The 17,781-nt window shown below is 41.5% G+C and overlaps 1 protein-coding gene across 9 annotated transcripts in view; it reads left to right on the top strand.

The window, feature by feature from the left end:
* The window catches only part of KCNIP1 (potassium voltage-gated channel interacting protein 1), a 435,471-nt gene extending 417,741 nt beyond the window's left edge, over positions 1-17,730 (top strand). For all 9 annotated transcript variants that reach the window (XM_080399997.1, XM_080400002.1, XM_080399998.1 and 6 more), the window contains 6 exons: positions 8,078-8,147; positions 10,951-11,021; positions 13,146-13,253; positions 14,217-14,321; positions 14,889-14,951; positions 17,199-17,730. In XM_080399997.1, the coding sequence (XP_080256123.1) occupies positions 8,078-8,147; positions 10,951-11,021; positions 13,146-13,253; positions 14,217-14,321; positions 14,889-14,951; positions 17,199-17,246 (465 nt within the window). In that variant the 3' untranslated portion in view covers positions 17,247-17,730. The remainder of the gene's footprint in view (positions 1-8,077; positions 8,148-10,950; positions 11,022-13,145; positions 13,254-14,216; positions 14,322-14,888; positions 14,952-17,198) is intronic.
* Positions 17,731-17,781: the final 51 nt, after the last annotated feature.

Raw genomic sequence — 17,781 nt, 5'->3', positions numbered from 1 at the left:
TCAAGATAACCTGAAAATATTTTAATGGTTACTTATTTAATTCTTGCTGTCAGTTCCCCATGTTCAAATATGAGATGTACTGGTTGTGTATGATTAGCTGCCCAGGATGACTTTTTTATTATCCTTTCTCTAGCTGGAGAGATCTTGCTCTTGTAGTAGGATATTAGTAGAGCACATTAGGACTATAAGGTCCTACATAAGTAGGAAATAAGGCTGGATTGGCAGGAGCCAAAATAAATCAGAAGTTACCAAGACTGAAGAAACAAGAGAGGCTACAGGTTTAGGTGAAAGCAGGAAACATGCCAGTTGGCATGACTGCATGCACCGAACAGCACCGTGCTCATCCTTGTGAACCACTGTTCCAGCCACGTTCTCCGTGGTAGCAGGGAGTCTACGGCTCCATGAGCCACAGCTTCTAGGTCAAGCTGCTGCTGCTGCTTCTTGGGGACTCATCATAATAAATAGAAACAGCAAATTTTGAGGCTACATGGAGCAGATGTTTTAGGGACCTTGAAGAATGAATACTCATTACATGGTTGCCTGAGGGTCTGGATTCAGTCACCCAGGTGGTTCGCGCCAGCTGATATTTTTATGATGATTAATAGATTGGTATCAAGCTAGCTCAATAAACACAGTGTGGCTTTTAAGTTGTCTTGCAGGACAGCTCCAGCATTTCAGCTCCTGCCACAGTGAAAAGCTGATATTTCTGGGAAAGAAAAAGTCAGGGCTATTGGGTGAAAACTAGCCAAAAGAAAGCTGAGCTACCTTAAATATAGGCAGTGTTCAGGGAAACCTGCTGGACATTGAGAAGGGCCTTTCTTTTTTACTGTCTTTGTTTTCTTCTTTGATTCTTGAAATTTGATTGAATCACATCTCCAGTGGGTATTTGACTCCTCCAAGGAGTCTGGTGGTTTCATCCTTTATTTCACCACTCACCTAAGTGGGCTAAGGCACAGTTCAGCTTTCTCTATTTTTCTGTTTGGTGCATGTGTTGTATTTGTATAACCTTTGCTGTACATAGGAGGTGATTTCATGTGTAAAGTTTTGCAAGCACTGAAGACTAATATTCTGAAACCTCTTTGTGCTTTGGGCAGTCAGCAAGAAATTGTATGGCTTTTGAGACGGAACTTGACAGGTGAACATACAATATAATGTGGCACGACTGCCTACAGTGGGAGACTAAACTCGGAGAGTTCTTAACTGCTGTGTTGTGCTAAGATCTTTGAAATGCCTTCTGTATTGCTGTGTTTGGTGGGCATCCCATGGGGGAGAGCATCTCTGTGCTGAGAGGAGTTGCTGGCTGTGCCAGCAGCTACAATGCAGAGCAGAGAGGCAGCCTTTGCAGCGCTCAGCAAACGGAGCATTTACCTCTTGCCTCTCACAGTTTTGCTATCGCTTTTCAGTACAGGGGCATTACCTCCCAGGGCAAGTTTGATAGACACGTACATTTAACTTGTGACCTAAACCCTTTCCTAAGATCTCACTGAAGTTCTCGGTATTAATTGGCAGTGCTGGCAAGATCTTGTTTTGTATCAGGTTGTTAAGACAAAGCAATCTGTTTTTCTCCAGCTGCTATGCACACAATATGCATGAAGGTTTAATATCTAAGGTTTAAACTGAAATGAAAGGGCAGCTTTAGCATTTGTAGCTTGTAAATCATGGTTTCAATGGGATGAGTAATTATGCACAGCAGGCAAACTGACTCAGCTGTTACCATGTTCGCTATTGTACCGAACCGTCTGCTTTTTGGGATGATGTTACAGTGCCATCTGGAGATTCAAAATCCCTGTGGGAATAGTCATTCTCCTTTTTCACTGAGAGCAAACAGTAAGTACAAGCCAGATTGCACAGGTCCTGTTTAATCATAAGGCAACACCTGGATAATCACAGAGCAATTTACAGGCACTTGCAATGGACACGGAGAGAACGAGGCCCCGCTCAGCCTGGCTGCACTCACAGGCACCGGGGGTTCCAGGTTCTCCACTGTGGATGGTGTTTGGCCTAAGGCAGTTCAACACAGCCTGGGGCAGCCTCTGGACTGGTGTCCTGGCTGACCAGGGTCCTAATATTCAGTACTACTTATTCCTGTTCTTTCTTCATCTCCAAAATCTGTTGTCCCACTCCCCCCAAACTCCCCAGTCTCTTCCCAGTGTGTCACTGGTCAGGTCTGGTGTTTCTGCACCAGACTGATGGAGGCTTCCACTAAATTCAGACCCTTTGTAGCTCCAGAAAAGCAGAGCACACTAACCAGGGAAGTGTCGCTTGCTGCCTGGCCAAATGTCCCTTCCTTCTTTGCCTTCAGCTTTCTTTTCCAGTTGTGAAGGGGTGCTGTCTGCCAACATCTCTTGATGCTAGAACCAAAAGTTCACTTCTGTCTATCGGTTCTCCCTGTCCCAGTTTTCATTCTTCATTATGGGCAATATTCTGGTTTGCACCTTGGAGTTAGCTGCTGTCAGACTGGAGCCAGAATAACGTAAAGCAATTGCTTTGTGGTTCTTATGGCTGTGGTTCTGCAAAAGCAAGGTAACAGAGACAGCACAGACCAGAAGAACCTTTGGTGGATCTTGCTTTGGTTTAACTTCACAAAATAAAATGTGAACCCTCCTGTCTATAAATACATCAGGAGAAAGAACTGTTTGAGCTAAAAGGCAATATTGGCACAGGAACAAAATGGCCATGAATAGGCACAGGCTGGAATTAGAAGAAAGTTTCCACTCCCCAAAGGAGTAAAGTTCAGGGAACAGTTATGGAATGGGAGGGAGGAGAACAAGAAACTATTTCTAAGATGAAAATTGATAAATTGATGGCTAATGAAATGACCAGCAGTGACAGAAGCTTGAGATCAGTAATTCAATAGTTCCCATTTAGACCATGTTTCTAGTGATGTATATTCTTTAGAATTGAGTACATAGATTTAAAAGGATTGGGATTTTTATAGGATTTTTTTCTCCATTCAAGGGGGGGTCTGTGTTCTTAGGGAAATGGTTGTTAGCTGCAAGGGATAATTTTCTAATACTAAATCAGAAAACAGGCGCAACCCAAATAACTGAGGGGCTGTTGGAGACATATCTTACTTTAATGTGAATATTCTAGCAAATCTGTAATGGAGTGTAGTATGAGATGCAATAATCTGTAACAACTCATGGGTTTTGGACATTAAAGCAAGCAGTACAAGCAAGGTAGAAATGTTCTGATACTTTTAATAATCCCCAAAATATCTCCAAATTGGGAGAATATAGTAAGGGCAACAAAATCCATGGGATGCATGAGTGCTTAGAGATGCAAATCTGGATTGTGCATCCTGAAGGAGAATACGTTAGTTTGTCTGTAGTCAGCTAACTTAATACCTCTAGTTTAGCAAAATGTGACCTCCCCAGTACTCCTTTTCATGTTATGGCCAAGTTAGCTGAGAACAGTCTGATAGGCAGCTCTTGTTTAGCTCCAGTTCCCCTCCTGATCCCTGCTTGTCCGCATTGCGCATCTTTGAAAGCAATCTGTGAAGTTAATTTCTAATTCCAGCAGAAGAAAGCCCAGCAAGTGCAACTTCTGCTTGCCTTCTTTTTGGTTGGAGGTTTTTTGTTGGTTTTTTGTTTTGGTTTTGGGTTTTTAATGTGGATTCAGCTTCTTTATGGTTTAGTATTTTAAAAGAAGTCTGAGAGGGCACATTCAAATGCATGACTCGCGGGGTCAGTGTCAACCCTTCATAGTTAACTTTCTGAAAATGAGGGGTTGTTTCTGTGCATGACAATACAAAAAATGTTTACTGTTCTTGTTAGACATTTTAAAAGAATTTGTAAGTTGAAGAAATGAGGTGATTGCCTGAAATCTAGCCCCCTAGCACTGAAGGAAGGCCTTACACATGTTATGGTGAAGGGCAGTGCTTTTTCATACTGCCAAGAAATTTTTCTTGAATGAGTAAACCTTTTGTTATCTTCAGTGGAATTTAAACTGATGCTAAGCTTACCTGCTCCTTTCCACAAGAGAGATTTCTTTTGAGTCAGCTGAATTAAGTAGTACTATAGCACTAATGAGGCCTCTTGAGCATTATTTGGCTCTTGTAAAAACAAAACTGTGATCAATTAAGTGCAAATGAATTGGTAGTAGCATATGTGGCTGAAACCAATCCAGTTATGGAAAGCCAAACAGGCTGATCAATGTCAGCACTGCCTCTCCCCAGCACTCCTGGAGGTTTGATGCAAACTTTCATTTGGCTTCCAGATGGAGCATCAGAAGCAATAAGGATCATGTGGAAATTCAGGAAATTTAATCAGGCACAATGGCCAAAACGGCTACAGGAGACCATGCCTCTGTGAGGAGACCGTGTGCTGCAGCAGCCTGCCCTTTGCAGACTTACTCTTCATTCGCAGGGTTGCTAGAGGTGGTCTGGAGCTCTTAATAAACACAGGCTATTAATATAGCATAGAAGAGACACAAGGGACTCTGCGACTGTGGAAAGTATAGAGAAAATAATGATCAGTCCCTACATTCATAATCTATCTTTAAGCATGTGTAGTGATGGTTCTTAGTGAATATAATGGTTGTATTTATCAAGATGAGAGAAAGAAATACGTCTGCACTTAGTGTGCTTGTCCAGTAGCTCTATGCTGGAAAGGATGGTGTGCTCTGCTAGGTTTAGTTTTAAAAAGAATGACAATTTGAAGTTCTGCAAAGGCCCAGTGTGGATCTTGGAACAGTAGCGCTGCAGTGACCAAGGAGAAAATTTCTACCCAAAAATGGCTGTTGATAAGGTTCTTGGTCTGACCTGTAATTAAAAGATACCATAAATAAAGATCAGATTATTTATTTAGTGTAATCAGATTATTTATTTAATGTACATCAAAATACAGGCTTTAGGAAACATGAACTTTGGGAGAATACTTCTATGGTAGCTGTTACCTTCTATCAATTATTCGTCTTTTAGTGATTTCTAGCTTATTGGAAGTGGCATGGACAGATGAAAAAGTAACCACTTTTCTCATGACAAAGAAACCAGGCAATGGCTGTTTTATGAGGAGCTTTGGAACATTTTGAGGATACTCCTCTAACTAGGAATTTTGCTGTACAGAATTAGAAAGTTTTGTTAGTTCTGTCTATAAATGAAAAAACAAGATCTGGTTCTGCAGCTGCTGGCTTTGGGTACCCCAGTTAGTCTGTTTATCCCCTCGCTGTGGAACAGTCCTTGAATCCTGACACTGGAGAAGGGGCAGCTGCAGAGAGGTCAAGACCACAGTGCCAGATTCGGGTTTTATTAAACATAACCAGTGGAACAGCAGTTGTCAGGACATGAAGACACAGAGTACAAGATAATTGCAGGGCTTTTCAAGGAATAAATTATCCTTTAGTTAGCTCAAATCTCTCCCAAATTGCTGATGGTTTTCTACCCAGATGGTGGGTAGAAGACAGCAGGATTTCTTCTGCATTGGAGCAATGAACTTAGATCTAATCACTCTAATTTCAATAGCAAACAGGTATGTGATTAAGGAACTACCTCATTGTCACCTGAGGTACCCCTCCTTGCTCTCCTTCCATGACTTGCACAGGATGAAGTGATTTCTCTTGTTAGTTCTGTCCTGTTCCATGGTTTAGTGAATGCACATAAGCAGTGGGTGATGCTGGCAGATTAGAGGCTTGGAAAAAATGCCTTTTTTTCCTTTATAGGCTTGTCATAGTGGAAGAATTTCCTGTCAAAGTCCTTTTTGTTCTTAAAAGGTACCTAAAGAACTCATCAATAAATAAGGCATAGACTTGAATCTTCCTCCAGCTTTTTGTGTCACCAGTTCAAAGGGATTTCCTTAGACTTCCCAAGTTTACTCATCTCAAATTCAACAACCTGTAATGCTACCAGAATAAGCATTTGTCTGTCTTGGATCTGCAGAGCAGAGTGTAACATGCAATGTGTGTATGTGTCTATGGAAGCTCCAGGCTGCCAGCAGTGAGTAAATGTAGCAGTACTGGTGCCTGCCCTGCTTTGCAAACTTGACTAGGGCCACCATACGCACTCCCGAGACTGCTCTTTAATGAAATCCAGACCAAGAACAGAGTTATAGAGAGGTTAGGAGATGCAGAGAAGCAGCAGTCAAAGGATGCTCAGTTCCTTCTGTGCTTTTCAGGGTGGGATGCTTCATCCTGGAAAAGAGATAACAAAGGAAAGATCCACAGAATCACAAGTAGCAGGTAGAAAAAGCCTTGGGATCAACTGCTTGCTCGTTCTATTACAGGAATTCAGGGCTATCAGGCAAGGTGGTAGGAGTCAGGTTCCAAAAATTGAAAGCTGGTGATTCCTTGTGCAAAGGGCTATAGACCTGTGAAACTCCTTGCAGAAGGACATGTATTAAAATGAGACAGCAGTCAGTGTGACACAGAAAGTGGACTGCATGAAGAGAGTATACTGCCAGTAACTGATGAACTTTCTTGATCCCAAATCTGGCGTTCAGCTTAATTGTAAGTATCAAACCAAGATATATGCACCAGTTTTGTGAGACACTGCGTTAGCCAACTCAAGATAATCCATCTTCAGCATCTTTTACCAGGAGTGACAGTGCTCTTGCTCCCTTTTCCCTCCGTGTGACACACTGCCTCAGCTGGCGCTGAGGAATTTACATTGCTGTGAATGGAGTCAAAAGCTTGCAGCGGAGGACAGACCTGTGGTGTCTCTGCCAGATGGTAATTCCTGAATGTGGGAGAAAGCTGGCTTCTCTGTGGCTATGATTCTGTGCTCTGTGAATAAGGATCAGTGCCATGGTTATTTTATTGGTTTGCTCTGGCTTCATTTTCAAAATTGGTTGATAGGCAAATCTGTGAGGAAGAATGTCATCAACTGGGGAATATTTTATATAACTGAAACCTGCATGTAGTCAGATAGCAGTGCCTGAGGCTCGCTGTGATACTCAAACACATGTTATAACAGCACTGAGCTGGTGGGGAGACTGGTAAAGCACCATAGCCAAGCTAAATTTGCTCTTGAACTTTACTTGAATTGCCCAAGTAGTTTAAGATGGGGGAAAAAAAAAAAAGAGTCGAAAGTAAGGAAACAGGACTCACAAGACAGACAATTCTTGTGCTGTTTTTCACCCATCTCTTCCATTGCCTGTGGCCCTGCATCCTGCTGGGTAAGATCTGAGGGCATCAGTCCAGATATCACTTACCAGGGTATAAAGCCCCTGGGGGCCCAGCTCCTCATACCTGCCAGGTCTCCCTCTTCATGGGTGCTGTCTAGACTCTGCAAATGTGCCCAGGGAGCACCTTCTATCCCAGACTACCATAGCAGCTTGGATTTTGCTCAGCTGTAGCGAAGTCCTCCAGGCAGAGATCCCCTTTTCCCTCCCTGAATGCCACCCCATGGAGCTAGTTACTAGGGCAGGAAGTTCAGGGCAGAAAATCTGCCTCCGTCCTCCTAATTGTTTGCCCTTATCTGAAGCAACCAAAAGCGAAATTCCTTACATTCCAGTACCAGAGCTTAAAAATAAAATAACCCCACAGGCTGCCAGCTATAGAACATTTGCATGGGCACAGTCTGGTTTCGTAGAAGTGTATGGAAGACTAAGAAGATAAACAGGTTAAAAATGATCTAATAGTTTTCAGCCTAAAACTAATGCTTGTTTGTAAGGGCTTACTGGTATAGTATGTGCCATTAGCTTCCATGGAGCTGGTGACAGGTATCTGGCTACAGTCGTCTGCTGAGAGTTAATGTATTCGTATATGTGGAGGCATCGGACAGGGAAGTGTTAGCTGGCACTGACATTATTTGTAATTATTAGATAAAAGCTTCATATGACAGAAGGCATGAGCTGCCTTTCTAGGCCATCCTATAAAACAGTGATCAAACACTGCTGAAAACACTATTAGAAATGTCAATAATGGTGAACCAAGTCTATGAGATGCTTAAGATGAAACTGCAGTCTGAATTATTTTAATTTCTTCAGCTGCATAGCCTATGCATCCAGAGCACTGTGAGAACAGGAATGTGATTTGTTTAATTGTTCTCTTCGGGCTTCTAGAGTTTTGCAAATGAACCTTTACAGAGCTGTGTTTTTACTTTTTTTTTTCTTTCTTTCTTTCTTTTTTGGTTTTCTAACAGGAATGTCCTAGTGGGGTTGTTAATGAAGAAACATTCAAACAGATCTATGCACAGTTTTTTCCTCATGGAGGTAAGTAGAGTACTTTGTGTCTGGCAGGTTTACTGAAGCATGCCTTAACATCCATTACTGCTAGCTGGCTGCAAAACTACTTCAGATAATCTGTGTAAGAAATGTGAATTGAGCTTAAGCTTTGCAGGATCTTAAACAGAAACACAAACATCAAGGTAATAAAATTAAGTTAGGACCTTTGAATAGTTATGTCACAAGAATATTGACAAACCCACATTAAATGTTGTCCCTAGCTGTCAGCTTTTTATTCCCCAAGTCCAAAATAGAAATGGGATTTAGGGGGGGGGGTTACCCTGACTTTCTGGATGGCAGAAAGCTAAATCATTTCCCTTCAGTGTGTCTTGCTTCCCTGCTTGGACTGCTGTGCATGTAGTATCTAGCTCAGAAGAGTCCCAGACCTCATTTTTTGCCTGCAAATTAATCAAAACCTCCCTAAAATTCTTAAAGCAGTTCTTAGTTGATGTCTGAACTCCTAGCTACCTGAAAAGGTAATTTTTGGTGTTTGTGTGACTTAGGCAGGGTCATGTCACATATTGGAATATTAAAATATTGTATTAAACTTCTCAAATAAGCTATGTTCTTGCCTTTTAAACACATCAAGAATTATGCTTTTCGAAGTCAGTATGATCCTAATAGGATACTGTTCTCAAATTGAAAGAAATGAGCCATGGTTTTAAGTGGCTTTTTAGTAAAAGATTCAGTGTGCGAGGCTTTCCTAGATATGTTCCACTCTGCAGAGCACACTCATTGTGAGATGGTGACTAACGTTTCTGCAAGAGTGTATGTGTGCGTTTACTTTAAGTCATTAACAAGTGGGTTTTCAACTAAACGTCAAGATAAAACACGGTATGGTTATGTTTTACAATGCATGTGATCTCAAAACTGTGCACCTATAAAAAGTTTACATTAACTTTCAATATGGACTTAATTTCCTATTGTGGTTGCTTTTGGTTTTGTTATAAAAAGCAACTAGTCAGTTTTTTTTAACAAAGATGCAAAAATTTCAGTTTTTATAATCTTAACGTGTTTCTGGATGTGTTTTGTATTTTCAACCTAAGCTCCAGTAAGTCCAAGGAACTATTTATCCCAACTAGCTTGTTTAAGTGACACACCTCAGATGACTCCTTCCTTCCCATGTATGAAAAACAACCAGGCACAGAAACTTCTTTTCATGGATAAATAACTTTTTTCCCCTCTACTAAGGCTGACAAATACTTGCCTTTTTTTGTGTGTCTCATTCCCTTGAAATGTGATTCTCCCTTGGTTAATGATGATGGTAGTAAAACCGTGCTTAATAATAAATCAGTTTAACAGCAGATGTTATTTTGTATTTTACACTGTTTTCTTTCACTTGGTTTCCAAACTGTTTGTAGAACATTAGCATCATAAATGTGAGAGTTCAGATTCCTCAGAGATTTTTTCACTTTTATGGCTCTCTGTACAGATAAACTTGTACATCCCAGAGGTAGTAAAGTAGCTCTGAATTATAAAAACTTTGTGCACTGTCATCCCAGGCTTGTGATATTTTTTTTACATAGGACTCCTAACCTTGACATGATTTCATTTTTTTTTAATCTGTCATCAAATGATACTAGTGATGTAATATTTCTTAATGTACATCATACCTCTGATTTAGTATGTTTAGTTTGTTGTTTGTTTAGCTTAATAGAAGCTTTTAGTAGGACTCTCCCATAAGTAATTCTATGGTTTTCTTCTGGAGCTGTTTTATTTCAGAATCCTTTTCTTAAAAATGTAGTAGACAATTATTTTTTCCTACAGCCCAGCGTATGCTGTCCTTATGGATGACAGTAACTTTGAGTATTTGATTTTTCTGTGGAGTTAGACTTTTCTGGATTTGAATTATGAGAAAATATTTCATCATTTCCTAGAGACCAGAGTAAAGAGATGCTGGATCATTCCACCTGACTGCCTGCATAGCCCCGGGCACCAGGCTTCCCCTCAATACCCATGTGCTGAGTATGAAGACTCAGGCTTGACCAATGCTGTGTGTTAGAGGCAAAGAATAGAAGAGACAAAAAAAATGTGTGGTTGCTGGAATATCAATGAATAATTGAGGGAAAATAATGTCAGTTGCTTCCATCTTGAAAAGTTGGGCTTTAGTAATACAAAGAGCAATGTGAGTTGCCTGCAGAGCAGAGAACAGGCCAGTGAAGGTCTTAAGGTCAAACACCTATTTGATTTTCTTCTGCATACCATTACTGCTCTTCCCAGCGAACAGCCATCCTTCATGTGGCCGTAGAAACTGCGGTCAATAGAAAAGATTTTCTAAAACCAGCAGTTTGATTCAAAAAATATGCCTCTGAAGACATTGCTCTTTAACAGTCATGGGCCAAACTCAAGTTACTGGGACTAGACCCTTCTGAAGTTGGGAGGTCCCTGAGGATCTCTGCCATATCCCACACAAAGCAAAAAAGGTAGAGGAGGGAAGCACACATGCTGCAATCCCTCTCTGGTACTTTTGCTGCATTTCCCACCAGAGCTAATGCTCCGTTTGCCCCAGAGGCACTCTTGGGTGGGTTTTTTTGGTTTGCTCGTACTTTCAAGTACAGCCCCATAATCCAAATCATTTCTACTGTAATAAAAGCTTTTACATTTCAAGGCTGTTATAAGGGAGGGCGTGGGGATTATGCAAGTCAATGTTAACATTTACTAGTTCGTAGAATATCTGGCAATGCTACAAGGCTGGGTTTTGTACAAAAGGAAAATAAGCTCATGAATGTTGTTTAGAGCCATTAGTGTAAAATGAACTGTTGTACCAATCAGTGCACTTTGTGTTTTTCAGATGCTAGCATGTATGCACATTATCTCTTTAACGCATTTGACACTGCACAAAATGGCTCAGTGAAGTTTGAGGTAATTGTTTTGCATCCTTATTTGCCCCTTTCTCAGTTTTGTGGTTTTTAAGCTTTTCCATCCATCCTTCATTGTAAGGACTTGCTGGATTATGGGCCAGAGGTTTCAGTCTAGAATTAGTTGATAATTTAAAGTGTATTTCACTTTAGTTCATGCAGATGGAGTTACATGTTTTCTTTCACTACAGAAACATATAGATCATGTTAGTATCACAGGGAGAAAGATTATGTAGCAGAGACGAGTGGTCAAGGACAGTCCCATATAAAAACAGATAAGTGGCACAGATAATTTGGATGCCAAAGGAAAGCCATCTTGCGTCTTCTGCAGTCATCATGTATTGCATGATTAAGTTGTTATACATGTATGTTCCTGGAATATGGGGGGATTAAGCTTATTTGATATATTGAACAAGCATCTCGGATACTTGGTGTCCAATGGAAACTAAATCCACCCTTTAACTAAAAGGCCTGTGGCTATCGCTACACATAGCCATACTTCAAGCTCACAACATAACTAGGAGTGCAGCAAAGGGATTTGTTAAGTCATAGACTTCTGGAGGATGAACTTCATAGTTTTGAAGACAGTTTACTGTGATCATAAAACCAGAAATCATAGGCAGTCTTGCCTTTGCTGTCAAACGGACAAGTACTCTGGTAATTTCAAATGGACTGAACAATTTTTTCATTTACCAAATGTAAAATAGGATTGTTATCATATGTATACGTGCATGTCTGTAGCAGTGGCTGCAGTGGGAGTTTTGCATATGGCAGCTACTCAGTAGTTAGAGGCTTCCAGAAACCTAAGCAGACTGAGAGAAAAGGAAATGCTTAGATAAGTATTTAAAAAAAAAAAAAAAAAAAGTGCTGAGCTTTTCTTTCTGGCAAACCCGTTTCTTTAGCAGCTGTCAAACATAAGCATTCTGTCCCATTTTTTGTGTTGTTCAGCAAATTCAAATTCCTCTGAGCCTTGGCAAAAAGGAGCAAAGATTTCTAAGAAGTGATGCGCAGCCCCATGCAGAGCTAATGGAGATAGCATAGGAAGGACTAAGTACATTAGATGAGGTGTCAGGAACTGTATAGCTCTGTTATCTTGAAGCCCTGCCTGCACTAATAAATCCCTGGGGCAATGCTATTTACAGTGCTTGAGCCACCATGCAGTGTAAACAATAAATCAAAGCTACAGAAAGCAAGAACTCTACTGTAAACAAAAAATACAATTGAAATGCTGTGTCCCAGGCTGAGTAATTAGTGGTGGGATTGCATCTGGTCAAATCTGACAGATTTTGCCAGAGAAAAAAACCTGCAGCTCCCTGTGTTTTGAGGAGTGTGGGATCTCTCCATCTCTTGTAAGGTGGGCACAGAAAAAATGCTGGATTTTCCTCCTTCACCAGCACCCTAGGTGAGGATGTAAGAAAGCATCAGCTCCTATTTCCACAGTTAGAGTCCAGCTGTGTTTAACCAGGCAGTGGCAATCCGAGTGACTCTTCCTTGTAGCAGAACATTTCTAGGAGGGGAATGGCCACTGGAGTATCTTGGCAGTGCTTAAAAACCAGACATGTTTTGCTATGCTTATGTTTGTGCAGTGTTTAAAATATGACAGATTTGGATGGGTGTCCCAGCTTCTGGCCTTGAGCATGCTGCGCTTCTCCTGGCAAGTCCGAGGAGCCAGAGCAGCCACTCTCCTATTGCCTTCAGGATCTACGTCTGTCTTGGACTGGATCTGCTCTTAGTCCCATGCTGGTTTCACAACCCTTACCTCAGGACTAGTAGAGTTTATGGCTGCAGCACCAGTTAGGCCTTCCTGCCCCTCTGGCCTTGCCAAGCTGCCTAACCCATATCATAAGCTTGGCTTTTACACTGGCTGCAGTTGAGTACTTGAGGACTTTTTTGATTTTCCTGGTTACCTCATACACGTTTATTAGTGTGACAGTACTCAATTCATCTTAGCAGATGCTACATCCATTGAGTCGTCAGAGAGGACATATTTTTGGAAAAGGAAGTCAGAAGAGATTGATAACCATATGCTCTATCCTAACAAGATAAGTCTTTTGACTAGCATTATATAAAGAAAATGACTTAGAAAAGGCTGTTATGAAAATTCATGCTTCTCTTTGCCTCAAACCAGGATTTTGTGATGGCATTGTCCATTCTGTTGCGGGGAACTGTTCATGAAAAGCTGAGATGGACGTTTAATCTGTATGACATAAATAAGGATGGCTATATAAACAAGGAGGTAAGGCTGTATCTGACAAATGTGGTTGACTTCTGAAGAGAGCTGACTGGTTTCTGTTGCAGAGCACAATTAATTTTACATGCAGCTAACTAAATGCAAATCAGACTGGACTTGAGCATTAAGTGCACAGCAATCTTATATTGCATGATTTTGTAGACATATTTTCCTATGTTATAGTGCCTTTAACAGATTGCTTCAGCTAGGAGCAAGATCATAGTTACAGCTACGAACAACACAACCTTTGTGAAGGGAATGGTGGCAATAGCTACTCAGTGAAGTTCAAGGGGGTTCTGGCTGCACTGGGAGGTATGGTATGGGCTCGCCTCCAGCACCGCTCCCAAATTCTACATTATCATTTGGTTTTTATCTTCTTACCTGGTATTGCTTGTTCCCTTTGTGGGAAGCCTTGGTTTTGAGTATGGTAACCTTGAATATTTTGCAAATACATCCTCATCTATCTTCTCAAAACTATTGTGCGTACTGGAGGGTTTGTGGTTGCTGCCACTGGTCATGGAGTTGTGTGGCAGTTTGTGGAAGGTGTGGAGAAGGGCTGGGTTCACAGTGACTGCCATGAAGGTCCCTGGCCCAGGAGGAGGCTGTGGGACAAGGTTGGTGCCACAGTGCTCAGGGCTGAGCATGCCACTTGCAGCCCAGCACTGTCCCCAGAAGCTGTCGTGTCACAGCACACATCCCACAGTGCTGCCTGGCCAGGGCAGGGGAGTGGGCACTGCAGGAGCCTCCAACACGGCTGTGGCAAAGTCATGGCACAGCCAGAAAGAAGCACATGCTTTTTATAGATGAACTTGTGTGTGATGATATGCCTTCATGCACATGTATCAGCATTCTCTCTGCTGTTTTGTAATAGGAGAAGGAGGGTAAAGAAAAGGGCAGTAAAAGAAAGAAATGTGCTACCATCTCTATTAATTGTCCTTTTGTGTTTGTGCTGGCATGCCACTGCTGCAGGAAATGATGGATATCGTAAAGGCAATTTATGATATGATGGGAAAGTACACGTATCCAGTGCTCAAGGAAGATGCACCAAGGCAGCATGTAGAAATATTCTTCCAGGTACTTGATTTTTGATGTGTATTTTCTTAATACTTGAGCTATGCACCAATATACTTTACTGTAAAGTTAGCCCCAGGTTCAATCCTATGCCCCACTATATATTCCAAAGTAGTAAACTCTAGCAGCCATTCAGCCTAACACTACAGTGTCTGCTGATTTCCTGGCTCCAAAGGTGTCTCATTTGTCTCTTAGCCCAACTTTTTTCATTGGGAGCTGCCACATCCAGCAGGTCTGAAACCTCTACCCATGTTGCAGCCCCTCTGCATTTCTTCTCTGAACTGCCCATAAGGAAAGACAGGAATATGGGTGTTGGCTGGTGAAGCAGTGAATAAATAAATGTTGCCATTAGAGCAGAGGTTGCTGTGTATGTCAAAGAAGGAATAGTTTGAGGTGACCTCAACAAAAGTCCTTCAAACACTGGAGTAAAGAAGTCCTTAGCAATTAACCAATGACACTTCGTCTGTAATCTAAGCTTGTGAAGAGCTCTCAGTTTATTCAGGTTGTATCAACTAAGATATAAGTGCAGTGTTATCTATGGAAACAATTTTTTTGTGTTTTATTTTGCAGAAAATGGATAAAAACAAAGATGGTGTTGTAACTTTAGATGAGTTTATTGAATCGTGTCAAGAGGTAAGGACAAAATTATAACTGCAATGAAAGGTCTAGCTCATGCCACAGTGTTTGCTTTCCCTTTGAACAAACTTCAGCAAGATGCTGCTCAGGATCCCAGGTTTCCTTCGCTCTGTGAAAATAACAGCTTCAAGACTGAGTTTCTGGTGGTGCTCTGTGAAGCCTGTGACAGAAACAGCAAAGTAGGTTCAGGCTGATCATGGGAGAGGGCCTCTTTGTTGGCAGTGCTTTTGTTTTCTTGAGTGAAGTACCTGAGTCTATAGACAAGCAGGTAACTCTAGAGAACACCCATAATGCTCTTAAACATCCTCATTTTTGGGTTGGGTTTTTTTTGAGGGGTGGGGGTTGAGGCTGATATTATCTCTGTGCGCTGCCCCTGGGTATCATGAGCAGGTACCATGTTGCTGGAGCTGCCTAGAGCCAAAGGTCTCTCAAAGTTTTGTAATTACAGCACTGACTTATAAAACCAGTTGATGTTTTCATGGTCAAACATTAAAAGCAAGTGCTGTCCATCATAGCAATGATTTTTATTTATTTATTTCTGGTTTGGAAATTGGATGCCTCTTTGCAAATTCCTTATGGTAGATTGGTTGTAACAAATATTTGCTGGTATTTTTAGCACTGGCACCAAACCAAGCATCTGCATTAACATGTAATTGCCAAGTGTCTGTTGGCTTAGACTGTAATTAACTATGTGAATGTTTGCTCAGAGATCTCTCTAATATTTAATCAGTACGATAAGGACCTCTACATTTTAGAAAGTTTACATTGGTGCTAATAATTGCATACCAACCCTCCTCTGTACTTCACTTACCCTGAAAAAGCCTTCCCTGCACTCCTCCATACCCAAGCGATGGGAAGATGCTCGCTGTGGAGGGCTGGGCTGGCTTCCCGCTGTTTCTGTGTTGAGTCTGGCTCTGGCAACACCCAGATTACTTCTCAGTCAAGGACATGAGGTGGCAAGATCCCTGTTAGCAGATGCACAATACAAGGCTAATTTTTTGCAGTTAATTCGTTCTTGGTCCCTCCTGATTGCTCAGCTTATTTTTGGCCTTGTCTTTAATTTGATCATTTGTGTTGTGTATTTTTCTTCACATTCATAATTTGCCTAGATACATGTGTATGATTAGTTGTCTCATTACTGAAGCAGCTTTGCTTTACTTCTGTTACAGTTTATTTAATCCTCTGCCCTGGTTTGGGTTTGGTTCCCTCTGTTGACATCTTGCACTAGGAGCTGTGCAGACTGATGCACTGACATGTATGGTTCCCTGTCAGATGGGAGCAAACCCTGCAAAGCTACGGTGTCTTGGGTTTTTTCTTTATGAAAATCAAACCAAGTGCACTATGGTCCTTACCACTGCCATTTCTGAGGATATGGCTCATGGGCTGTGAACTCCTAGCACTGCTTTGGAGAGGATGATTGGTTTCTCATGCAAGGTGATACCTTGTACTAGTACCCACCAAACTGTGTTAGAAGTGAGATAGATGGATGCAGCCTCAAAATAAGATATCTGTCGCATCTCATTCCTCTAAGTTGCTCAGTGTCGAAAATTTTCATGTTACAGCCAAACAGTTATTCTAACTCTTGGAATGACTGAATTCCTGGGGGGCGGGGGGAAATCATCATTATGCTTTTGAATATTACTCTGGTTATTACCTCAAAGTACAATTTTGAGAATTCATAAGAAACTGTTCCAGGATTTCCCTTGTGTGTCTCCAACTTTCTCATTTGGACCTGGAACCCTGAAGGGGCTGAGATTGCATGTGTTTTGGGTTTGAGCTGGTTGTATTTGTGGGATCAAGCAGTCCTTCAAGGCAGCTTGCTTATCAGTTCAAAATCTGCAGTTTGGTTTGGATTTTTGAAGCGTATTGGCTAAGTACATATTTGTATATTCAGGTTCAATGAAATGCAGTTGGGCACTGAAGTCTGAGGGTTCAGTACAGTCACCAGCTCAATGCTGGTGTTTGGTTTTCTGCAGTAAAGCACAGCCCACGCTGAATGTCAGGCTTGTGAGCAGATCCTGTGCCTGTGTGCCTCAAACCACCTCAGGTGCCAAAGAAAGAGACTGCTTTGCTGAATCAGGCCCCGATCACTGAATCAATTCCTGCTCATCGTGGGTGAAAAGCATTATGAAAGCAGGGCTGTTGCCTGCAGTAGCAGGTGCAGAGCCCCATCTTGTGCCACACAAAGTTAGAGTTGTGCTTGTCAATGCTGGTTTTATGAAAATACCTTCTCATTGCTTTCAGGACGACAATATCATGCGATCCTTACAGCTCTTTGAGAACGTGATGTAACCATGTCTGGCAAGCGCTGAAGGAGTCAGAGACTTTCTGTGTAACAAAGATCTCCTTTCTGGGTGAAAGCTTTTTACAATTCAGCCATGTTCAGTGTGCGAGGATTTTGTATGACATCTTCAACCAAATGGCAACCGAATGCAGCCGATCCCACCTCCTCTCCCCACGAGTCGTCGGTGGACCTTTGTTTCGTTTTGGAAGCATGTGAATATTTTAAAAAATCCTGACAAGAGAGAACTGCTGCTCAAAGTTCAATGAGTAATATACAGCGTTGTTTGCTAGGCATAAGTCCTGCTTTTAATCTAGCAAGCTTGATTACATATGATAGCACGTGTTGATAGCTTACTCAGCCATCTATTGCAAGTAAAAAGCTCAGTCTATACTACCATACGGCAAAACATTTTATGAATGCATTGCCGTTAATCTGCTTTGACAAAAGGCAAATCTACCAGGGCTGTCTGTGTAAAAAACAAAAATAATAAAAATGAATAGGAGATGTACCTAGGACATTAAGCAGACAGCCCGTGTAGCCAAA

The sequence above is a fragment of the Falco punctatus genome (assembly GCF_963210335.1).
Source record: "Falco punctatus genome assembly, chromosome: 8".
In the NCBI taxonomy this organism is placed as follows: Eukaryota; Metazoa; Chordata; class Aves; order Falconiformes; family Falconidae; genus Falco; species Falco punctatus.
Note: the sequence above shows the minus strand (reverse complement) of the source record. Positions and strands in the feature narration are given on the sequence as shown.